At 48.1% G+C, this 25875-nt stretch overlaps 1 protein-coding gene across 3 annotated transcripts in view; it reads left to right on the forward strand.

Moving 5' to 3' along the window:
- Positions 1-21573, forward strand: part of LOC132833879 (carcinoembryonic antigen-related cell adhesion molecule 5-like) — a 79996-nt gene extending 58423 nt beyond the window's left edge. For 2 of the 3 annotated variants that reach the window (XM_060852528.1, XM_060852530.1), the window contains 3 exons: positions 6383-6435; positions 13178-13221; positions 19763-21573. In XM_060852528.1, the coding sequence (XP_060708511.1) occupies positions 6383-6435; positions 13178-13221; positions 19763-19879 (214 nt within the window). In that variant the 3' untranslated portion in view covers positions 19880-21573. The remainder of the gene's footprint in view (positions 1-6382; positions 6436-13177; positions 13222-19762) is intronic. The other variant, XM_060852529.1, reaches the window with a different exon arrangement.
- The last annotated feature ends 4302 nt before the right edge of the window (positions 21574-25875 follow it).

The following is a 25875-nucleotide window of genomic DNA, read 5'->3' on the forward strand; positions in this document are numbered from 1 at the left end:
CCCAGCCTACATCCCTCTTAACCTTCCTATTCATATACCCATCCAGATGCCTTTTAAATGCTTTAATCCAAGCGGGGTTAGTTTAGATTGGGAGCATGTTTGGCATGTTTCCATGATGTATGACTCTAAAAGCAAGAACTAGGGCCACAATTTACAAATAAGGGGTTAACTGCTGCAGTGAGAGATCAGGAGAAAGTATTTTTTTATTAGATTCCATACCCTTCGGCCCTATAAGTCTACACTGACCCCTCTGAAGAGTAACCCACCCAGACCCATTTCCCTAACCTACATTTACCCCTGACTAATGCACCTAACACAATGGGACAACTTAGCATGGCCAATTTACCAGACCTGCGCATCTTTGTGATTGTGGGAGGAAACCAGAGCACATCCATGCAGAAGGTGCGAACCACACCGACAGTCACCCCAATGCTGGGATTGAACCCGGCTCCCTGGCATTGTGAGGCAGCAGTGCCAACCCACTGAGCCACCGTGCGGCCCGGGTAGGGATGGATCTTTAAGGATGTGGGCTGCCTTTCTGAGGAAGTGAGAGGTGTAGAGGGAGTCAATGGTTGGAAGGCTGGTCCACCCTGATGGACTGTCCTCAACTCTCTGTAGTTTCCATATCAAGGTAGAATACTTTCCATGGTGCATTGTAAAGGTTACTTTATGGACCCCTGAGGGCGAAGAGGCATCAAGTTTGTTTGTTACTGTCAGCCTACGTTCTGTTTGTTTACCCCGAGTGTACTTGGCTCACCTTGACCTGAACGAGCATCTGATATCTGCCTGGCGAACGTGGTGCTAAATTCCATACTGAAACCACTCCCCGGACAGGAAATTTTGTGGGAATTTCCCCATTTGATTTCTTGGCAGCTAGCCTGCAATGAGGAAACTAAGAACAGGACGTGGCCATTCAGCCCTTCGAACCTGCTCCGCACTCCAGCCCGTTATGGCTGGTCCTCTCTCGATGCCATGTTCTCCAATACCATTTCACTCAGAGGGCTCTGATCCTTTGGGATTCTTGACCATGAAGACTTGTGATATGATCACTTGACTATTAGATTAGATTAGATTACCCACAGTGTGAAAACAGGCCCTTCAGCCCAACAAGTCCACACCGACCCGCCGAAGTGCAACCCACCCATACCCCCACATTTACCCCTTACCTAACGCTACGGGCAATTTAGCATGGCCAATTCACCTGACCCGCACATCTTTGGACTGTGGGAGGAAACCGGAGCACCCGGAGGAAACCCACGCAGACACGGGGAGAACGTGCAAACTCCACACAGTCAGTCGCCTGAGTCAGGAATTGAACCCAGGTCTGAGGCGCTGTGAGGCAGCAGTGCTAACCACTGTGCCACCCACATTAATCCTATTGATTCCTGATGAAGGGTCTCTGCCCAAAACTTAGACTCTCCTGACCTGCTGCGCTTTTCCAGCGCCACATTTTTCGACTCTGACCCCCCCAGCATCAGCAGTCTGCACTTCCTCCTATTAATCCGGAAACTCGGCTAATGTTCTGGGTGATTCCGGTTCAAATCCCACCATTTCAGGTGGTGGAATCTGAACTCAACCAGAAGTTACTGATGACCACGAAACCGTTGTCAATTGTCATAGAAGACCATCTGGCTCACTAGTATCCTTTCAGGAAGGAGATCCGACTCTAGATGTGACTCCAGACCCACAGCAATGTGCTTTACTCTCAACTGCCCTCTGGGCAAATAAAGATGGGAGATGTAGTTCGCCCACAGAGAACAAATAAAGAAAAACAAATAAAGAAGCAGTCTTCTTTGTGGGCGGCACGGTGGCACAGTGGTTAGCACTGCTGCCTCACAGCGCCTGAGACCCAGGTTCGATTCCTGCCTCAGGTGACTGTCTGTGTGGAGTTTGTACGTTCTCCCCGTGTCTGGGTGGGTTTCCTCCGGGTGCTCCGGTTTCCTCCCACAGTCCAAAGATGTGCGGGTCAGGTGAATTGGCCATGCTAAATTGCCTGTAGTGTTAGGTAAGGGGTAAATGTAGGGGTATGGGTGGGTTGCGCCCCAGTGGGTCGGTGTGGACTTGTTGGGTCAAAGGGCCTGTTTCCACACTGTAAGTCTAATCTTTGAGTCTGTTTAAGGTTGAGATTGGTAGATCCCTGATGGGGTTGGGTAAAAGCCATTGAAGTGTTCACAGTCAGGCCTGATCATACTGAAAGGTGGGGCAGAGCCAACGGGCTGAATGGCCTATTCCTGCTCTGGTATTCATATTTGGTGACAACCCAACACTGACTTTGTTTCTCAAAAGCTGCTCATCCAAACAAGGATATCCAAATGCAAGAGAGAGCAGCACACCAGCTTGTATCTCTGAAAGTGAGGGTGTTCTGGCGCATTGGCAATGCCACCATCTCTGGGCTGGAAGGTCGGATGTTCAAATCTCACCTGCCCCAGAACTCTGACATCACATGTCGGCAGGTGACTGTTTGGGTGGCATGGTGGCTCAGCGGTTAGCACCGCTGCCTCACAGCGCCAGGGACCCAGGTTCGATTCTGACCTCGGGCGACTGTCACGCGCCTGGGTGGGTTTCCTCCCACTGTCACAAAGATGTGCTGGTCAGGGTGAATTGGCCATGACATGTCTGAAGGTGGCTGTTTGGGTGGCACAGCGGCTCAGTGTTTAGCACTGCAAACCTCACAGCGCCAGGGACCCGGGTTCGATTCCAGCCTCGGGTGGCCGTCTGTGTGGAGTTTGCACATTCTCCCTGTGTCTGTGTGGGTTTCCTCCCACAGTCCAAAGATGTGCAGGTCAGGTGAATTGGCCATGCTAAGTTGCCCGTAGTATTAGGTGCATTGGTCGGAGGGAGATGGCTAGGTTACTCTTCGGAGGGTCGGCACGGACTGGTTGGGCCGAGGGGCCTGCTTCCACACTGCAGGGAATTAATCTACTCTAATCTAAATTGCCCATTGTTGAAAGCGAGTACTGCAAGATGCTGGAGATTAGAGTTGAGAGTGGAGTGCTGGAAAAGCACAGGTCAGGCAGCATCCAAGGAGCAGGAAAACCGATGTTTCGGGATGAAGGGCTTTTGCCTGAAACGTCGGTTTTCCTGCTCCTCGGAAATTGCCCGAAGTGTTCAGGGATGTGTAGGTTACGAACATGAGTCACGGGCAAATATAGGGTCGGGGTCTGGGTGGGTTACTCTTCGGAGGGTTAGTGTGGACTTGTTGGGCCGAAGGGCCTGTTTCCACACTGTAGGGATTTTTAAAAAAAAAGGTATTTTCTGAAGGAGTTGGATTATATTAGACACTGCCGTCGATCTAACGAAGTAACTTTCAGCAGTAATCGCATAGGGATGGGAGAACACACGGAGAGTTGCTGAAATTGTTTTCTAAAGCAACCGGCCACAGCGCAGAGGGAGAGCGGGTCTTGGAAAATTCATGCAGTCTTCCATATAAATGGAAGCAATAGGAGCAGATATCAGTGTATGAGGGAATGAGATGCCAGTTCATCAGGTCAAGTGTTTGGATGGCAGGATTGATGTATGGAGAGAGAGTTGGATTAGTCTGGGCTACACTCATTGGCGTGTAGAAATAAAAGGGGGAGGATCTCATAGAAACTAATAAAATTCCAATCGGGCAAGATGCAGGAAGGATGTTACTCATGAGCGGGGAGTCCAGAGAGTGTGGAGTTCTCTGCCATAGAAGGTGGTCCAGACCAAGACATTCGACTGTTTTCAAGAAAGAGTGAGATATAGTTGTTCGGGCTAAAGGAATCAAAGGATATAGGGGAGAAAGCACCTGCAGGGGAGTGAGTTGAATTGTCAGCCATACTGAATGGCAGAGCAAGCTGTAAGGACTGAGCAGCCTACTCCTGTTCCATTCTCTGTGTTTCCAGATTCCTGTCAGCATGTGCTTCCCGAGCGAGCAGATTCAAAAACCAGCTTTGTTCGCTCTGACAGGTTGACCAGGCAAACGACAGAAGGAAACCTGGGGTGGCACGGTGGCTCAGTCATTAGCACAGCTGCCTCACAGCGCCAGGGACCGGGGTTCGATTCCCACCTCGGGCGACTGCCTGTGTTGAGTTTGCACATTCTCCCCGTGTCTGTGTGGGTTTCCTCCGGGTGCTCCGGTTTCCTCCCAAAGATGTGCAGGTTAGGGTGGATTGGCCATGCTAAATTGTCCCATAGTGTCCAGGGATGGGCAGGTTAGGTTGGATTGGCCGTGCTAATTGTCCCATAACCTTCAGGGATGCGTAGATTAGGTACATTAGATAGGAGAAATGTAGAATAATAGGGTAGAGGAATGGGTCTGGGTGGGTTACTCTTCAGAGAGGTGCTTTGGATTTGTTGAGCCAAAGGGCCTGTTTCCACATGGTAGGGATTCTATGATATTCTATGGTAAAATATTGTCGTAAATCACTTTGCCTAGCTCGTTCATATCGAGCACAAAGAGAATCAAACAGCAACACAGAGCCTAAGAGAGACCGTCAATGGAGTATTGTGTGCAGTCCTAGTTTCCTTATCTGAGGAAGGGTGCTCCAGTGGTGGACGGAGTGCAGTGGAGAATTCACTCAAGTGATAACAGGAATGGCAACACTGAACTATTTGGAAACATTGGTTCGACTAGGCTTATACCCACTAGAAGGATGAGAGAAGACCTGATTGAAATGTATTGAATTCTAACAGGGCTGGGCAGACCAGATGCAGGGAGGATGTTGATTGGGGGAGTCTTGAAACAGTCTCAGGGCACTGGCTGGACTGAGATGAGGAAAAATGGCTTCACTCAGAGGGTGATAAAGCTGTGGTATTCTCCGACGCAGAAGGCTGTGTCACTGAAAGAGGAGATAAGTAATGTCTTTGGTTTGAGATGGGGGAATGTGATATTGGGATCGAGAATCAGCCATGATCATAGCAGGTCAGGCTCGAAGGACTGAATGGCCAACTCCTGCTCCAAGTTTCTCTGTCTAACCACCCATTCGAGTTCTTACAGTCACTGAATTCATCTGTAGAAATCAGCTAAAAAGATCACTGATACTTTACCGTGCAGATAGTCACAATACTGTGTCATTTTCCTAATGTATGCACATAAAGTTGGGATAAAGTTTACACGCAAAGTGAAGCACTTGAAAATATGAGAATCGAAAGCTCCATCTCACTTTCTTTCTCTGAAACACTTGTACCTGTTTTGGACCTTCTTTTGCCCATTCGCTAAATACATAATACCTACCTCTCATGCTGTGGACTATCTTGCATTGATCCATTCCTTATAAATTGGAGTCGAGGGTTTAACGCAAGTGATTGGAATAAAATGGGTCCAAACAATATGATCAAAAGTTGAAAATTTTCAAATGAAATTAAGAGGTGCACTTATATCTTGCGTGCAGCAAGCTCACAAGATCTTTATCAAGTCGTTTCTGAACACACCATTGCATTCTGGAAATTATGAGATGGGTTAGCGACATTGTAAATGCCATGGGGCATTTCAGTCTGCACTCAACATTAGATTGCAGTTACTTGACTCTGTTTATTAGCAAACTCGAAAGGTGGTAAAATAAAAGAACTGTGAATGCTGGAAATCTAAAGCAAAAACAGAAACGAATGGATGTAGGTTTGCTCGCTGAGCTGGAAGGGTCGTTTTCAGACGCTTCGTCACCATACGCAGTAGCGTCATCAGTGAGGCTTCATCCTGAGGCCTAGTATGGTGACGAAACGTCTGAGAACAAACATTCCAGCTCAGTGGACAAATCTACATCCAGAACCTCAACCTGAGCTACAAAGCTCCTCAGAACGGAAATGAACGGAGAAACTCAACAAGTCTGGCAGCCACTGCAGAGACAGAAAGCAGACTCAACATTTCAAGTCCAGTGACCCTTCTTCAGAAACCGGACTCGAAATGTTGACTCTGTTTCTCTCTCCGCAGACCTGCGGAGTTTCTCCGGCCACTTCTGTTTTTCTGTTTAGTCAAGGGAGTGCAGTTCTGATTGATCAGAAAGATTCTTTTTAATGAATCCCCCACCCACTGACGCCATGGTTTTGCGGTATTATCACTAAGCTATTAATCCAGAGACCCAAGTGACATTCTGGGAGGACTGAGTTTGAATCTGCCGAGAGCCAAGAACCGAAAGCATTTGCAATGTAGGCAATGAATTTCCAAACGATGCAGCTCGATGGATTTAACTCTGACACCGTTTTTTGCGCAGTCAAATATATTTTCGCCAAACACTTCCCCGCTGCTCATCAACTTTCAGGGGCGGGGGAGGTCAGTAAAATTTAATGAATATTTTGTCTGCATTCTTAGGAAACTAATGACTGTATTTTGGCTGTGAGTCATATTTAGTGAATGTAAATTGCAAGAGAATGTAAATTTGCTGAGCAAACTCTACAAGCCTATTGTGTAATATTTATATAGGGGAAAAGGTGGATCTCAACAAAATAATAGCAAATTGGCTTCACCTGGAAGTGGTAAGTGAACTAGTTCAGCACTCATCACCCTGCTACGCTCGAGCAATTCTCATTGAGTGAAGTGTTTTAATTACTTTATTTAATCAGTGTTAATTATAGCTTCTTTGCTCTGCATCGAAATAATAGAAACGAATGCATTGAATGTATCATCGCTTTGCAATAAACCGCTTTCATTCCACAACCGCGGAAATATAAAGCTTAACATCAGCTTATGCCACATTTAGCAAAGGCATATGTTTTGCTCAAAGCTTTTCTGTGTCCTTCAATGCAATCTAATTCATCACCAGAACAAAGTGCAGTGGTTGGAAGACCACATGCTTGCATCCAAGGTAGGTATGCTTGAATCAAACTGATTGTTCTCATTATCCTCCCTCCTGTGCTTTTGAAATTTAATGTGACTGTCATCAAGCACGGACTCTACTCTCCTTAACCCACCTACGAAGTAGGGACTGATAGTGAAAAGGCACCAACACTGTTGGGTTGAAGGGCCACTATGTTTTGACTGTGAGCATTCAATAGTCAAGGGAGTGCAGTTCTGATTGATCAGAAAGTTTCTTTTTAATGAATCCCCCACCCACCGACGCTATGGTTTTGCGGTATTACTAAGCTATTAATCCAGAGACCCAAGTGACATTCTGGGGGGGACTGAGTTTGAATCTTGACCGAGCAGATGGTGGAATTTACGTTCAGTCATAACTTGGAGTCTAATGACAACTGTGAAGCAGTTGTCAGGAGAACCCACCTGTTCAGTGATTTCCTTGGTGACCCAGTGGTTAGCATTGCTGCCTCACAGCGACAGGGTCCTCAGTTCGATTCTAGCCTCGGATGACTGTCTGTGTGGAGTTTGCACATCCCCCACTGTGGCTATGTGAGTTTCCTCTGTGAGTCCTGGTTTCTTCCCACAGTCCAAAGATTTGCAGGTTAGGGTGGATTGGCCATGCTAAATTGCCCCATAGTGTCCAGAGATGTGCTGGTTAGGGTGGATTGGCTGTGCTAAATTGCCCCATAGTGTACAGGGATGTGTAGGTTAGGGTGGATTGGCCATGCTAAACTATCCCAGAGTGTCCAGGGATTTGCAAATTAGGTGCATTAGTCAGGGGGAAATGTGCAGTAGAGTGGGACTGGTTGGGTTACTTTTCGGAGGGTTGGTGAAGATTTGTTGGGCCGAAGGGCCTGTTTCCACACTGTAGGATGCTATGATTCTCTTAAGTGGGGATGTTTGATGATGAATGCATAATGTTCAGCGCCATTCATGACTCCTCAGATACTGAAGCAGTCCATATCCAAATGCAAAAAGATCTGGGCAATATCCAGGCATGGGTTGGAAAGGGGCAAGAAACATTCGTGGCACACAAGTGCCAGGCTTTGGGCATCCTTATTTCGAGACAATCTAACCATTTCCCTTTGTCATTCCATGGTGTGTGAATTCCATTGACCAGAAACTGAGCTGGATTTGCCATATAACTGCAATGACCAAAAGAACAGGTCAGAAGCTGACAATATTGTCATGAGTACCTCACCTCCTGACTCCTTAAAGCCTGTCTAACATCGACAAAGCACAAATCAGGAGTGTGAGGGAATACTCCCCAATTGCCCTGGATGGGGGCAGCTCCAACAACACTCAAGAAGCTCGACACCATCCCGGGACAAAGCAGCCCCCACTTGATTGGCACCATATCCATCTCTCCCCTATCAATGCTCAGTAGCAGCGGTGTGTACCATCTACAAGATGCACTGCAGAAATTCACCGAAGATCCTCAGACAGCACCTCACCCATTTCCATTGAGAAGGACAAGGGCAGTAGATACATGGGAACACCAGCAACTGAAGTTCCCCTCCGAGCCACTGACCATCCTGACTTGGAAATATATCGCCTTTCCTTCAGTGTTGTTGAGTCAAAATCACGAAACTCCTTCCTGAAAGGCAATGTGCCTACAGCACATGGGCTACAGCGGTCCCAGATCTAACTGATAACCCTGTCAGTGTAATCTTTCACTCACTCAGGATTAATTCACAATTAACATTATTCAACTATGTTATTTCAAGTCATAGAGCCATACAGTTGACCCTTCGGCCCAACTCGTCCGTGCTGACCAAATTTCCTAAGCTAAACTAGTCCTATTTGCCTCTGTTTTCACCCATATCCCAGAACACCTTTCCTTTCCACATACCTGTCAAAATGTCTTTTAAATATTGGAGCTGTATCTACATCAACCACTTCCTCTGGCTGATAGTTCCACATATGGATCATCCTCTGTGTGAAAAAGTTGCCCTCAGGTTCCTTTTAAATTTCTTTCCTCTCACCTTAAATCTATGCTAATGGGCGGCACGGTGGCACAGTGGTTAGCACTGCTGCCTCACAGTCGCCTGAGACCCGGGTTCAATTCGCGCCTCAGGCGACTGGACTGTGTGGAGTTTGCACGTTCTCCCCGTGTCTCCGGGTGCTCCGGTTTCCTCCCACAGTCCAAAGATGTGCGGGTCAGGTGAATTGGCCATGCTAAATTGCCCGTAGTGTTAGGTAAGGGGTAAATGTAGGGGTATGGGTGGATTGTGCTTCGGCAGGTCGGTGTGGACTTGTTGGGCCGAAGGGCCTGTTTCCACACTGTAAGTAATCTAATCTAATCTATGCCCTTCTAGCTTTGAACTCACTTACCCTCGGGAAAAGACGTCTGCCCTTCATCTTATCTATGCCCTTCATGATTATATAAACCTTTATACGGTCACCCCTCGGCCTCCTACGCTCCAGTGAGAACAGGCCCCAACCTATCCAATCTCTCCTCGTATTTCAAACAGCCTGGCAATTTGTTTCTACCTGCTCTCCCATTTAATAATAGTGTCGCTGACCAGAATTGTACACAGTACTCCAAACGTGGCCTCACCAACATCCTGTACAGAAGAGAAAAATAACCGATAACTCAACGCTGCAGCATTTTCCCTTGTTTCTTTTAGCATTTTCTGACAATATTTGTTTTTTAGAATTTTCTTAACAAGACGTACTAACCAATGGTGAAAATATCTTGGACCACTTCCAGCTGGCTATCTATAAATCATGTAACACACCCAAAAGAATTTTTGAAATGTAAGATGAGAAAAGAATGGTTACCCTTTTTAGTTAAACATTCACGAGAAATTATTAAAACGGAATAATTTAATCCTGTAATGGATTGGATTGTTAAGTATGGTTCCTTTTAAGTGTTTGAGCTGTCACGTATATAATACACACTCAATTATCTTGTATTTCAATATTACGCCTATCAACACACCAATTACAGTCTCAATCCCAGCTTTAGGAGTGCCTTAAATACAAAGCCAACTTCCCTTAGTCTTCGACAATGCAGAAGGGAAAGATCACTCAATATTTTAAAGTAATTCAACTCATGATCTGCTGAAGGGAGATTTCATAGAGTGTCCACACCGACTCTCCAAAGAGCATCCGGCCCAGACCTGTATCACTCCCCTTAACCTAACCCTGTAGCCCTGCCTTTGCCCTGGCTAACCCGCACATCCTTGGACACCGTGGGGCAAATTAGCACAGCCAACCCAAGTACCCTTTGTGACTGGGGGAGGAAACCAGAACACCTGGAGGAGAGTGAGCAAACTCCACACAGACAGTCACCCGAGGCTGGATTCGAACCCAGGACACTGGCACTGTGAAGCAGCACTGATGCACCGTGCCACCCCATGGTAACAAATCATGGAAGCCCTACAGTGTGGAAACAGGCCCTTCAGCCCAACAAGCCCATACCGACCCTCCAAAGAGTAACCCATCCAGACCCATTCCCCTACCCAATTAATCTGCATTTATCCCTGACCAATGCACCTAACCTACACATCCCTGGACACTATGGGACAATTTAGCATGGCCAATCCACCCTAACCTGTATATCCCTGGACACAATCGGACAATACCATGCAAGGACTGCACAAAACACTATATAGGACAAACAGGAAGACAGCTAACAATCCGCATCCATGAACATCAGCTAGCCACAAAACGACACAACCAGCTATCTCTAGTAGCCATACACTCAGACAACCAGCAACATGAATTTGACTGGGAAAACACCACTATCATAGGACAAGCCAGACAGAGAACAGCCAGAGAATTCCTAGAAGCATGGCATTCATCCACAAACTCCATTAACAGACACATTGACCTGGACACCATATACAAACCACTACAGCTGAAACTGACACCCGGAAACGGCAAGAACATCCATCAACAGACACATCGACCTGGACCCCACATACAAATCACTGCAGCTGAAACTGACACCCGGAAGCGGCAAGAGCAAACCAATATAAATACCGGAAGAAACATCAAAGCAGCGCTTCACACGAGGCTCCAACAGCACTGATGACGTTCCCTAGCCAGGGAACGAAACGTTTGCAGCAAAAACTTCCAGCTCGGCGAGCAGAACCACAACAACGGATACCCGAGCTACAAATCTTCAATCAGATTTTAAACACTATCGGACAATTTAGCATGGCCAATCCACCCTAACCTGCACATCCCTGAACACTATGGGACAACTTAGCATGGCCAATCCACCCTAACCTGCACATCCATGGGCACTATGGGACAATTTAGCATGGCCAAACCACCCCAACCTACACATCCCTAGTCACTTTGAGACAATCTAGCATGGCCAATCCACCCTAACCTACTTATCCCTGGACACTATGGGACAATTTAGCATGGCCAATCCCCACTAACCAGCACATCTGTGAACACTATAGGACAATTTAGCCCAGCTAATCCACCCTAAGCTGCATATCTTTGGATTATGGGAGGAAACTGGAACACCTGGAGGAAACCCACGCAGACACGGGGAGAATGTGCAAACTCCACACAGACAGAGTGGAATTGAACCCGAGTCCCTGGCACCGGGAGGCAGCCTGGATTCTGACTGGTTTGCCAGTTAAACAGTCTGAGAGTTACAGTGCGGAGGTACCGGTGTTGGACTGGGGTGGACAAAGTTAAAAATCCCACAACACCACAACATCTGATGATCCTGCCCCAGCTGATGAATGAGCAGTGGTCTGAAAGCTAGTGCTTCCAAATGGACCTGTTGGACTGTACGCTGGCGTTGTGTGATTTTTAAGTCTGACAGTTGGTAGACTGGACAAACAAAAATAGGAATCACTGGAGAAACTCAGTGGGTCTAGCAACATTCGTCGAGAGACAGAAAGGCAGCTTTAACATTTCGAGTCCAGCAAGTCTTCTTCAGCAGTGAGCGTGAGGCGGTTATGCCGTTAAGAGTAAGAGGGAGCTGGTGAACGATTAGATTAGATTCCCCCTAGTGTAGGGACAGGCCCTTCGGCCCAACCAGTCCAAACCAACCCTCTGAAGAGTAACCCACCCAGACCCATTCCCCTCTGAATGATGCACCTAACACTATGGGCAATTTAGCACGGCCAATTCACCCTGACCTGCACATCTTTGGACCGTGGGAGGAAACCCACGCAGACAGAGGGAGAATGTGCAAACTCCACACACCCGAGGCTGGAATCGAACCTGGGACCCTGGTACTGTGAGGCAGCAGTGCTAACCACTGAGCCACCGTGCTGCAGGGTATGTATCGTCAGTGAGGAAGGTTGGGATACCCGTGATCCTGGGAGGATTTGAAACCGGAACGATAAAACTGCGCTCGGAATCCACGTGTGATGAGCTAAGGCAGTCAGGGCCCTAAGCTGTGGCCGTGGGAGCCAATTTCAGCAAATATCTTGGCCAAGCATTAGACCGACAGCAATGACAGTGAGCGAGAAGCAATACTATCGGGAGAGAGGGGCAGAATGTCTTCATGCTGGGCAGACCCGGAAGAGATTTGGCAGTGAGGTTAACACAAAGATGGATCGCAAAACTGGACTCGGGTCAGCTGCCTGTCTCTCTCCACAGATGCTGCCAGACCTGCTGAGTTTCTCCAGGGTGGGTTCTGTCTTTGTTAATGGCGCCAGCAGCCAGCTGAGCTGAGTATTCCCATAAACAATCGGGGATGATTCTTTACAGATGAGCTTAAATTCTTGTTCTTTCCCCAATCATCCATAAAAGCAAGCAAATTTGGCCTAACCAGTCCACACTGACCCTCTGAAGAGTAACCCACCCAGACCCATTTCCCTCTGACTAATGCACTTAACATTATGGGATAATTTAGAACATAGAACAAGACAGCGCAGAACAGGCCCTTCGGCCCTCGATGTTGTGCTGACCTGTGAACTATTCTCAGCTCGTCCCCCTACACTATCCCAAAGTCATCCATGAGCTTATCTTAGGATTGTTTAAATCTCCCTAATGGGGCTGAGTTGACTACATTAGCAGGTAGGGCATTCCACACCCTTACCACGCTCTGCGTAACGAACCCTCCTCTGATATCTGTCACCCCTCAATTTGTAGTTATGCCCCCTCGTAGAAGCTGACGTCATTATCTTAGGAGAAAGACTGTCACTGCGTACCCTATTCAGCATGGCCAATTCACCCTGACCTGCACATCTTGGGACTGTGGGAGGAGCACCTGGAGGAAACGCTCACAGACACGGGGAGGATGTGCAAACTCCACACAGACAGTTGTCCAAGGCTGGAATCGAACCCAGGTCCCGAGAGGCTGCAGTGCTAACCACTGAGCCACCGTGCCACCCAAATTTCTCAAGGGCAAGTTCTTGTTAGGAGATTTTTAAAAAAAATAAGGGCACAGTCTTATTGGAAAGCCTGCAGAGTAACAAGATCTAAATCTTGCTTTTACAGGACCAACAGCATCTAGTAATGGGACCAATCCTGACAACATGAAGGTAAAAGAAACATTGTCTCTCACTTTTTATTGTTAATGTGTTTGGAGGTTTGAGCGATTTAAACTGCATCAGCATTGACTTTTCATTAACTGCATTTTTACATAAAAAATATTATTTAATCTACATGGATCCGTCAATTCCCTTTCATCAGTGAAACGGTGGAACAATGCTATGAAACATCACCCGCTCAGCAATAACCTGCTCAGTGACGCTCAGTTTGGATTCTATAAAATCCCTACTGTGTGGAAACAGGCCGTTCGGCCCAACAAGTCCACACCGACCCTCCGAAGAGTAACCCACCCACACCCATTCCACTACACTATTATCCTATATTTACCCCTAACCAATGCAACTCATTTACACATCACTACGGGCAATTTAGATTAGATTAGATTAGATTCCCTACAGTGTGGAAACAGGCCCTTCGGCCCAACAAGTCCACACCGACCCTCCGAAGAGTAACCTACCCAGATAGGAGAAAGTGAGGAGTGCAGATGCTGGAGATCAGAGCCGAAAATGTGTTGCTGGAAAAGCGCAGCAGGTCAGGCAGCATCAAATGAGCAGGAGAGTCGATGTTTCGGGCATAAGCCCTTCTTCAGGAATGAGGGCTCATGCCCGAAACGTCGACTCTCCTGCTCCTTGGATGCTGCCTGACCTGCTGCGCTTTTCCAGCAACACATTTTCAACCCATCCAGATACCCAGCTTGGCTAATTCACCTAACCTGAACATCCTTGGATTGTGGGTTCCACCAGGGTCGTTCAGCTCCTGACCCCATTACAGCCTTGGATCGAAATGGCCAAAAGAGCCGAATTCCAGAGGGGAGATGTGAGTGACAGACCTTCACATCATGGCTGCATTCGACCGAGTGTGGCATCAAGGTGCCCGAGCAATGCTGGAATCAGTGGGTGTGAGGGGGGGAAATCTCTCCTCTGGTTACAGACATACCTGGCATGGAGAAAGATGGCCCTGGTTGTTGGAGGACAGTCATCTCAGCTCCAGGGTATCTGCGCAGGGGCTCCTCAGGGTAGTGTCCTCAACCCAACCATTGGCATGGTCGCCCTACCTCCTGCACTGTGGAGGTCCAAGAAGGCAGCTCGACTCCACCTCAGCTACTGTGTCCGTCACTCTCGAATGTGGTCTCCGCTACATCAGGGAGATAGGGCGCCAACTTGTGGAGCGTTTCAGGGAACATCTCTGGGACGCACGCGCCCAACAACCCCACCGCCCAGTTGCCAACCATTTCAAATCCCCCTCCAACTCCCCCCCAAGGACATACAAGTCCTGGGCCTCCGACGCCGCCAAATTCAACCCGATTGCTGTAGGAAGAACGCCTCAACTTCTGCCTCGGGACCCTCCAACATCGACTTCACTAGTTTCCCCATTTCCCCTTCGCTACCCCCCCCACCTTATCCCAGATCCAACCCTCCAACTCAGCACCACCATCTTGACCTGTCCGTCCTCCCACCTATCCACCCCACCCTCCCCTCTGACCTATCACCATCACCCCCCCCACAACATGCATCTACCTATCTCCTTCCCAGCTACCATCCCCTCAGCACCCTTCCATTCCCCCCCCCCCCACCCCCCAATTTATCTCTCAACCCTTCTTCTCCCCGCGCCCCCACCAACACTCTGGATGATGGACTTATGCCCGAAACGTCGGTTCTCCTGCTCCTCGGACGCTGTGCTTTTCCAGCGCTCACTTTCCAATCGCCCTCTCAAAGGGTGAGTAGGGACTGGCAAAAACTGCTGGAAAAGCCAGAGATACCTGCGTCCCCTGATTGAATCAGATTAGATTAGGTTCCCTACAGTGTGGAAACAGGCCCAACATGTCCACACCGACCCTCTGAAGAGTAACCAGTAACCCACACAGACCCATTTCGCTCTGACTAATGCACCTAATACTATGGGACAATTTAGCATGGCCAATCCCCCTAACCTGCACATTCCTGAGCATTATGGGATGACTTAGAATGGCCAATCCACCCTAACCTGCACATCCCTGGGCACTATGGGACAATTTAGCATGGCCAATCCACCCTAACCTGCACATCCCTGAGTATTATGGGATGACTTAGAATGGCCAATTCACCCTAACCTGTACATCCCTGAGCACTGTGGGACGATTTAGCATGGCCAATCCACCCTAACTTGCACATCCCTGGGCACTATAGGACAATTTAGCATGGCCAATCCACCCTAACCTGCACATCCCTGGACTGTGGGAGGAAACCAGAGCACCCGGAGGAAACCCACACAGACATGGGGAGAATGTGCAAACTCTACACAGACAGTCGCCCGAGGCTGGAATTGAACCCGGATGCCTGGTGCTGTGAGGCAGCAGTGCTAACCCCTGCACCACCTCTAATATCAGGTTGCACGGCAATCGATCTCGATCTCAATCCAGTAAACAACCTCGGCTTATGGCTCCTTCTTTCGATAAGGAGACCAAAGCCACACACGGTACTCCCAGATGTAGTATCTCTAATACCCTTTCTAAGTGAAGCAGAACTTCGTTTACTTGTATGTTCAATTCCTTACGTCCCAAAGCCTACCGTGCTATGGAAGGGGCCTCCCTGAGCATGTTTGCTCCCTGTGGTTTATATGCCTATGGTTTGTACTTCCCCACCGTCAAGCAGGGCCATTGGAGTCTTACTTATTGCTGAGCAACAGCAGAGGGTAAAGCCGATGTCGTCTCCTCCACCATTGCTTCAGACAGTGGAAATGAGCAAGGAGCTCCAACTCAGAGGAGGTAGTGACCACGTCTCAGGTTACAGGGCACGGTATCAATTTTCTCAACACCAGGTGACTCAGGGACGCTCAGAATCACACATCACGACAGAGCTATAAACGTCTCTGAGGCAGATGTGATAGGTCAAACTCACAACTGCCCTGAATTCCTCCAGCTCTACGTGAAGACAGAGATTTGATGGTGGCATCTGTAGCTCTCTCTGTCTGCCCACAATCGTGACCCTTGACCTTGTGACAGCCACCATTTCTGCCCACGTTGCTCCAGATGAAACCAATCAGAATGGGGTGCCTTTGAGTCAACGAGCTAATGAATTTCTTGCGAGTTAATGTGGACGCACTAGTTTAAGGCTGTGTAAGTTCAGGAACTACTGGTCTGTTGAAAAAAAAGCATTTCATGGATCTGATTGAGGAACACTGGAACGAAAACAGGAATCGCTGAACAAATTCTGTAGAAATGCTGGGTTTATCATTGTCAGATCGGGCACAGTTTATTGAAACTTTTCCCTCATTGGGGGTCTAGTTGACAGTGAAGAAGGTTACCTCAGAGTACAATAGGACCTTGATCAGATAGGCCAATGAGCCAAGGAGTGGCAGAGGGAATTTAATTTAGATAAATGTGAGGTGCTGCATTTTGGAAAGGCAAATCAGGGCAGGACTTATACACTTAATGGTCAGGTCCTGGGGAGTGTTCCTGAACAAAACGACCTTGGAGTGTAGGTCCATAGATCCTTGAAAGTGGAGTTGTAGGGAGGTAGGTTAGTGAAGAAGGCATTTGGTATGTTTCCCTTTATTAGTTAGACCATCGAGTATAGGATTTCAGAGGTAATATTGAGGCTGTACAGGACATTGGTTAGGCCACTTTTGGAATACTGTGTGAAAGACTGGTCTCCCTGCTATAGAAAGGATGTTGTGAAACTTGAAAGGTTTTGGAAAAGATTTACAAGGATGTTGCCAGGGTTGGATGATTTGAGCTCTGGGGAGATGCAGAATAGGCTGGGGCTGTTTTCCTTGGAACGTCGGAGGCTGAGGGGTGACCATATTGAGGTCTACAAAATTATTGAGGGGCATGGATAGGATAAATAGGCAAAGTCTTTTACCCGGGGTCAGGGAGTCCAGAACTAGAGGTTTAGGGTGAGAGGGGAAAGATATAAAAGAGACCGATGGGGCAACTTTTTCACACAGAGGGTGGTGCGTGTATGGAATGAGCTGCCAGAGGATGTATCCCTGGTGGTGGGGTCCGTTTAGAGGTGGCGGAAATGACAGCGGATGATATGCTGTATATGGAGGTTGGTGGGGTGGTAGGTGAGGTAGTCCAAGAACTCCCCACCTACGTTCGGGACACCACCCACGCCCTCCAGCTTCTCCATGGTTTTCGCTTGCCCGGTCCCCAACGCCTTATCTTCACTATGGACATCCAGTCCCTGTACACCTCCATCCCCCATCACGAAGGACTCAAAGCCCTCCGCTTCTTCCTTTCCCGCCGTACCAATCAGTACCCTTCCACTGACACCCTCCTTCAACTGACTGAACTGGTCCTCACCCTGAACAACTTCTCTTTCCAATCCTCCCACTTCCTCCAAACCAAAGGAGTTGCCATGGGCACCTGCATGGGCCCCAGCTATGCCTGTCTCTTCGTAGGATATGTGGAACAGTCCATCTTTAACAGCTACACTGGCACCACCCCCGACCTTTTCCTCCGCTACATCGATGACTGTATCGGCGCTGCCTCGTGCTCCCACGAGGAGGTTGAACAGTTCATCCACTTTACCAACACCTTCCACCCCGACCTCAAATTCACCTGGACCTTCTCAGACTCCTCCCTCCCCTTCCTAGACCTTTCCATTTCTATCTCGGGTGACCGAATCAACACGGACATTTACTATAAACCGACCGACTCCCACCTAGACTACACCTCCTCCCACCCTGCCCCCTGTAAAAACACCATCCCATATTCCCAATTCCTTCGTCTCTGCCGCATCTGCTCCCAGGAGGACCAGTTCCAATACCGTACAGCCCAGATGGCCTCCTTCTTCAAGGACTGCAGATTCCCTCCAGACGCGATCGACAATGCCCTCCACCGCATCTCCTCCACTTCCCGCTCCTCCGCCCTTGAGCCCCGCCCCTCCAACTGCCACCAGGACAGAACCCCACTGGTCCTCACCTACCACCCCACCAACCTCCATACACAGCGTATCATCCGCCATCATTTCCGCCACCTCCAAACAGACCCCACCACTAGGGATATATTTCCCTCCCCTCCCCTATCAGCGTTCTGAAAAGACCACTCCCTCCGTGACTCCCTCGTCAGGTCCACACCCCCCACCAACCCAACCTCCACTCCCGGCACCTTCCCCTGCAACCGCAAGAAATGCAAAACTTGCGCCCACACCTCCCCCGTTACTTCTCTCCAAGGCCCCAAGGGATCCTTCCATATCCGCCACAAATTCACCTGCACGTCCACACACATCATCTATTGCATCCGCTGCAGCCGATGTGGCCTCCTCTATATTGGGGAGACAGGCCGCCTACTTGCGGAACGTTTCAGAGAACACCTCTGGGACACCCGGACCAACCAACCAAACCGCCCCATGGCTGAACACTTTAACTCCCCCTCCCACTCCACCAAGGACATGCAGGTCCTTGGACACCTCCATTGCCAGACCATAACAACACGATGGCTGGAGGAAGAGCGCCTCATCTTCTGCCTAGGAACCCCCCAACCACAAGGGATGACCTCAGATTTCTCCAGTTTCCTCATTTCCCCTCCCCCCACCTTGTCTCAGTCAAATCCCTCGAACTCAGCACCGCCTTCCTAACCTAGAATCTTCTTCCTGACCTCTCCGCCCCCACCCCCACTCTGGCCTATCACCCTCACCTTGACCTCCTTCCACCTATCGCATTTCCAACGCTCCTCCCCCAAGTCCCTCCTCCCTACCTTTTATCTTAGCCTGCTGGACACACTTTCCTCATTCCTGAAGAAGGGCTTATGCCCGAAATGTCGAATCTCCTGTTCCTTGGATGCTGCCTGACCTGCTGCGCTTTTCCAGCAACACATTTTCAGCTCTGATCTCCAGCATCTGCACACCTCACTTTCTCCATAATGAATACTGTTATAAGACCTCTGGGTACTGGTATAATACCTATGAATATTGGTATAAGTCTGATGAATATGAGTATAAGTTGTACAAGACCCACATGTATATGTATACTGAAAGAGATGCACAAGGTTATTTTGTCAATGTTCAAGATCCATATATCAATGCATAAAATGCACAGCACCTACATCTTAGTGCTTAAGACACACAAGATCTATATAATAGTGTATAAGACATATAAGATCTATGTATTATTTTGTAAGATGCGCAAGATCTATATATTATTGATTAAAATATCCACTTCTTCTTTATTAAGTGTAAGATCTACAAGACCTATGTATTAGCATACAAGATGTAACACATTTAAGTGTTTATATAATACATATAATCATATATAAGATGTATTAGGCCTATATATTCATATATAAGATGAACAAGACCTGTACGTTGCTGTATAAGGTGGACTGGACTACATATATCAGTGTTAGCGATGCTTGAGAAGATTGTAGCTCAGGTTAATGATAAGTCTGTAAGTTAGCTCGCTGAGCTGCAGTGTTTGTTTTCAGACGTTTCGTCACCGTGACTCGGTACCATCATCAGTGAGAGTCACACTAGACCTATGTATTAGAGTGTAAGATATTCAACGAATAAGTATTCTGACTGTGCAATTATTTCCTTTTTTGTTTCATTTCAGACATCAGGGACAGATGTTGTTTATTCCGAACCGAACATTAACCCTTTGCACCCAACAGCGCCACCTGCACTGATTGATAGCAATAAGACTGCCTATGCCGAACTGAAGTTCACATGAGTTTGTATTTGAAGGAAAGAGTGTATATAATTATAATCACTTATCCACCTTAAACGTAATACAGATGCTTGGATGTATGCTGAGACTTTCAGTGTCCAGCTTCTCAAGAACAAAAGCTAATGGACTTTTACAAAAAGAAGGCATCCAGCCAATTTAGTTTTCTATTTTTTTTAAGAAAATGATTCCTCTAAAGGGACAGAATTATTAAGTAATAGTTACTGCAAGTCTGCGTCATAAACTAAGGCTTAAATTGTTGGATGGAGAAAACCAATGAATCAATTCTTTCCTTCCAAAGTGCTAGGCCCGCAATAGTAAACACAAATATCTATTTTCTTAGCTAATATCTCGCTGCCAAATTTACAACCCAAAGTAAACGACGCCTACAATATACAGCATTGAAGTTGACCTTTCTGATGCATATGCCGTTGCCCTTCTCCGGCTGGCTTAGTGTAGATTCCCTACAGGATAGAAACAGGCCCTACAACCCAAACTGACCCTCCCAAGTGTAACCCACCCAGACCCATGCGCCTACCCCCCTGACTAATACACCCAACACTGTGGGACAATTTAGCAAGACCAATTGACTTGACCTGCACATCTTTGGTTTGGGGGAGAATGTGCCAACTCCAAGCAGACAGTCACCCAAGGCTGGGTCCGTAGTGCTGTGAGATAGCCGTGCTAACCACTGAGTCACCATGCCACCCAAGCCATTGGAGTTGACCTTTCTGGAGGGTATGCCATTGCCCTTCCCTGGCTGATTCTTCCAGGTTTATGCCAAGCGCCCATTAGGGGATTGAACTGATCCAGAAACAAGCAACCTTCACGGTCCCTTAAGACTGCAAACAGCTTAAGGTGTTGAGGCATCTGACTTAATTGCTGTTGGCATGCAAAGCTGAATGGAGGGAGGGGAGGAGGGATGATGCTGAAGGGAATCTAAGATTGCCGGCATTTATACCAATAGAGAGCCATTTTATTCCTTTCCATAAACATGCTCAGGCTTTTCCTTATCGCACTTCCTCTTCCCAAAACGGAGGCGTGTGAGCAAGCTTTCTGAAGCATGATGCGCTTCAAGCCGTTTCACGGTGGGCCTCGGGCCCTGAGATTTCTGATGTTGCCCCAGTCTGACAAGGAAGCGTATGAAGGGCCCGAGTGTCAGAGTTCTGGCCTGGAGTCGAGAGTGAAGGCATTTGCCTCCTCCCGCCCCGTTTTCCGTCTGCCGCGACCACGTCCCTGCTTCTGCGAGGTGGGAGTGACTACCTGACGGCTCCTGGTTGGGAAATAATGCGTCCAATGAATAAAGGGGGTTGATGCACTTAGCTGTCTGGCCTGCAATACAGATTGAAGCTCATAGCCTGGGTTCAATTCCGACATCTGTCAGAGACTCCTGTGAAAGGTGTCTCTTCCCCCCCCTACCTGAGGTATGGTGACCCTCACATTAAACCACCCCCAGCGATCTCTCTGTAATGTGACAGTATACCTTTACAACAAAGCAGTACAGTAAACCTTTTATTAACCTGCATCTCAGGAACGCACCAGACAATCAAATATATTCCAGATGTTCAAGAGGCCCACATAATCGATGTGGAAACACGCACTAAGTAATGGAAATAAAATGCACAACGCTTTATTTATAGCATAAGTCACTTAAATGATAATAAAACTTTGCCTTAAATAAAACTTACCTGTTAAAAAGCCTTGTGACTTGCACCCTCAACTGACTACTCAAACATATGAGGAGGAATTGACTTGAAATTGAATCAATATTTCGGGTGGCTATTCAACTGTACGAGTATATTTACATCAACGTGAACAGCTTTAAAAACTGTAATGATTGGAGAGTAAGCTTCATGGTGTTTGAGGGACGTTAATTTTCGCGATTTTATCGAGACTGCCAGGAGATAAGGTGCAGGTTGAAACAAAGTTCGCTGCATCATCATCTCGAGAGTGTGGTGCTGGAAAAGCACAGCGTCCAAGGAACAGGAGAATCGACGTTTCCGGGCATCAGCCCTTCAAAGCTTTTCCAGCACCACACTCGTGACTCTGATCTGCAGTCCTCACTTTCCCCTGTATCATTATATAACCTCAAAAGATTACTTGGTGGGGGGAGGGTCATAGAGTCAGAAAGATGTGCAGCATGGAAACAGACTCTTCGGTCCATCTCATCCATGCCAAGCAGATATCCTAACCTAATCTGCTCCCAGTAGGCCCACATCCCTCTAAACCCTTCCTGTTCATATACCCATCCAGATGCCTTTTAAGCGTTGTCCTTGCCAGGCAAGAAAGATGAAGCTAGTGGTATCATCACCAGGTTATTCATCCAGACATCCAGTTAATGTTGTGGGGACCTTAGTTTGATGGAATTTGAATCCAGTAAAAATCTGGAATTAAGAATCTCATGATGGTAGTCAATTGTTGGGGGAAATTGGTCTTGAGGCTTCTATATGACTCTGAGACACACAGCCATGTGCTTGACTCTTAACTACGATCTGGGAAACGAGGGTAATAAATGCTATCCTGCCCAGAGCCACACATGTCCTGTGAAAGAGTTCATAGGGTCATGCAGTACAGAAACAGACATCTCGGTCCAACTCATCCAGGTTTCATAAACTGAACTCGTTCCATTTGCCTGTGTTTAGCCCATATCCCTCTAAACCTGTCCTATCCATATAACTAACCAAATGTCTTTTAAATGTTGCAATTCATTCAATCAGCATTTACCCCAGCGCAGATTTTTTAATTTCATAGAATCCCTACTGTGTGAAAACAGGCCCTTCATCCCAACAAGCCGACACTGAACCTCTGACGAGTAACCCCACCCAGACCCATTCCTCTATCTATTTCTCTACATTAACCCCTGACTAATGCACCTAATCTGCATATCCCTGGGCACTATGGGACAATTTAGCATGGCCAATCCACCCTAACCTGCATATCCCTGGGCACTATGGGACAATTTAGCATGGCCAATCCACCCTAACCTGCACATCCCTGGGCACTATGGGACAATTTAGCATGGCCAATCCACCCTAACCTGCACATCCCTGGGCACTATGGGACAATTTAGCATGGCCAATCCACCCTAACCTGCACATCCCTGGATACGATGAGCAATTTAGCATGGCCAATCCAATCCACCCAAACCTACGCATCCCTGGATAATATGGGTGATTTAGCTTGGCCAATCTATCTAATTTACACATCTGTGGGAGTAAACCTGAGCACCCGGAGGAAACCCGCGCAGATACAGGGAGAATGTGCAAACTCCACACAGACAGTCGCCTGAGGGTGGGAATCGAACCCGGGTCCCTGGCGCCGTGAGGCAGCAGTGCTAACCACTGTGCCACCGTGCCAAATTCAAGATGGTCTTTCCAGACATCATTACAAGTGCACATTTAGAATAATTAGCAAGAAAGGATGTGATGTGAAACAAGTATGATGCAACTCTGATAATTAACTATTGAGAATACTTAAATAGAATGCATTTGGGTAATTGTAGTTAAAATGGAGTTAACTACAATCTCGTATTAACAGGAGCCCAGAGCTGTGACAAGCAAGCCCTTAATTGCAGAAATGCCTTGATTTAGACCATAGTTCCACCAGCACCAACATGTTTTCTAACAATCAGATTGTCTGTCAAATGTTGCTCTCATCTTCCGCTTTCCTACTGCAATTTAAATTCCATCTCCTCATTTTGCGACACGCACTTACACTGTCTGGGAAATGTTGACTCAATGCCAAAGCTCTGAATGGCCTTAGGGAGCACAGAACTCAACGTGGACCAGGGCAACACCCATAACAGGTTTCCCTAGTAACTGTCTGAGGCGTAACGCTGGGACTCAGGCATGCAACGACGGGACACTACTGGTTTTGAAATGATTCATTAAAGGTAGGAGATTTCTCGAGCAAATCCCTTACTGGTTTTCTAATTACTAAAGTCAAATACTACCTGGATGTTCACTTTTTTTTTTAGATTAGATTAGATTACTTACAGTATGGAAACAGGCCCTTCGGCCCAACAAGTCCACACCGACCCGCCAAAGCGCAACCCACCCATACCCCTACATTTACCCCTTACCTAACACTACGGGCAATTTAGCATGGCCAATTCACCTGACCCGCACATCTTTGTGACTGTGGGAGGAAACCGGTGCACCCGGAGGAAACCCACGCAGACACGGGGAGAATGTGCAAACTCCACACAGTCAGTCGCCTGAGGCAGGAATTGAACCCAGGTCCCTGGCGCTGTGAGGCAGCAGTGCTAACCACTGTGCCACCGTGCCGCCCTTTTATTGATTCGTGGTCAAGGACTTGCAGATGCCTATCTTCTGTGGAAAGACGGGCAGCATTCAAGGAACAGGAGATTCGACGTTTCGGGTATAAGCCCTTCTTCAGGAATCAGAGATCTCCAGCATCTGCAGACCTCACTTTCTCCTCTGTGGAAAGATGCAGATTGAAAGGGGGGACCTAATTGAGGTCTACAAATCATGAGCGCTGTAGACAGGATGGATAGCAAGAAACGTTTTCCCAGAGTGGATGACTCCATTACTAGGGGTCACGAGTTCAAAGTGAGAGGGGTAAAGGTTAGAGGAAAGTTCTTCACACAGAGGGTGATGGGTGCCTGGAACGCGCTGCTAGTAGAGCTAGTAAGGGCGGGAGTGATAGCCTCATTTACGATGTGTCTAGACAGATAAATGAATGGGCAGGGAGCAGAGGGACATAGATCCTTAGAAAATAGGCGACAGGTTTAGGTAGAGGATCTGGATTGGCTTGGAGGGCTGAAGGAGAAACTGAGGACCGCAGATGCTGGAGGTCAGAGCTGAAAAATGTTTTGCTGGAAAAGCGCAGCAGGTCAGGCAGCATCCAAGGAGCAGGAGAATCAACGTTTCGGGCATGAGTCCTTCTTCAGGAATGAGGAGGGTGTGCCAAGCAGGCTAAGATAAAAGGTAGGGAGGAGGGATTTGGGGGAGGGGCATTGGGAATGCGGTAGGTGGAAGGAGGTTAAGGTGAGGGTAATAGGCCGGAGAGGGGGTGGGGGGCGGAGAGTTCGGGAAGAAGATTGCAGGTCAAGAAGGCGGTGCTGAGTCCGAGGGTTGGGACTAAGATAAAGGTGGGGGGAGGGGAAATGAGGAAGCTGGAGAAATCTGTATTCATCCCGTGTGGTTGGAGGGTTCCTAGGCAGAAGATGAGGCGCTCTCCCTCCAGGCGTCATGTGACCAGGGTCTGGCGATGGAGGAGGCCAAGGACCTGCATGTCCTTGGTGGAGTGGGAGGGGGAGTTAAAGTGTTGAGTCACGGGGCGGTTGGGTTGGTTGGTGCGGGTGTCCCAGAGGTGTTCCCTGAAACGTTCCGCAAGTAGGCGGCCTGTCTCCCCGATGTAGAGGAGGCCACATCGGCTGCAGCGGGTACAGTAAATGATGTGTGTGGAGGTGCAGGTGAATTTGTGAAGGATATGGAAGGATCCCTTGGGGCCTTGGAGGGAGGTGAGGGGGGAGGTGTGGGCAAGTTTTGCATTTCTTGCGGTTGCAGGGGAAGGTGCCGGGAGTGGAGGTTGGGTTGGTGTGGGGGTGTGAACCTGACGACGGAGTCGCGGAGGGAGTGGTCTTTCCAGAACGCTGATAGGGGAGGGGATGGAATCCGGAATGCTCACTTAACCTCCTTCCACCTATCGCATTCCCAACGCCCCTCCCCCAAGTCCCTCCTCCCTACCTTTTATCTTAGCCTGCTTGGCACACCTTCCTCATTCCTGACGAAGGGCTTATGCCCGAAATGTCAATTCTCCTGCTCCTTGGATGCTGCCTGACCTGCTGCGCTTTTCCAGCAACACATTTTTCATCTTGGAGGGCCTGTTCCTGTGCTGGACTTTTCTTTGTTGGCTTTCTTTACTCTAATACTTCCAACTGGTTCCATAATCAAAGTACGGCAAATTACTGACAGACCTAATAGTTCCCATCATGAGGTGCCAAATGTTAATAATACACATTTTTACAGAAGTCTGCT

Source organism: Hemiscyllium ocellatum, chromosome 38 (genome assembly GCF_020745735.1).
Source record: "Hemiscyllium ocellatum isolate sHemOce1 chromosome 38, sHemOce1.pat.X.cur, whole genome shotgun sequence".
Classification (NCBI taxonomy): Eukaryota; Metazoa; Chordata; class Chondrichthyes; order Orectolobiformes; family Hemiscylliidae; genus Hemiscyllium; species Hemiscyllium ocellatum.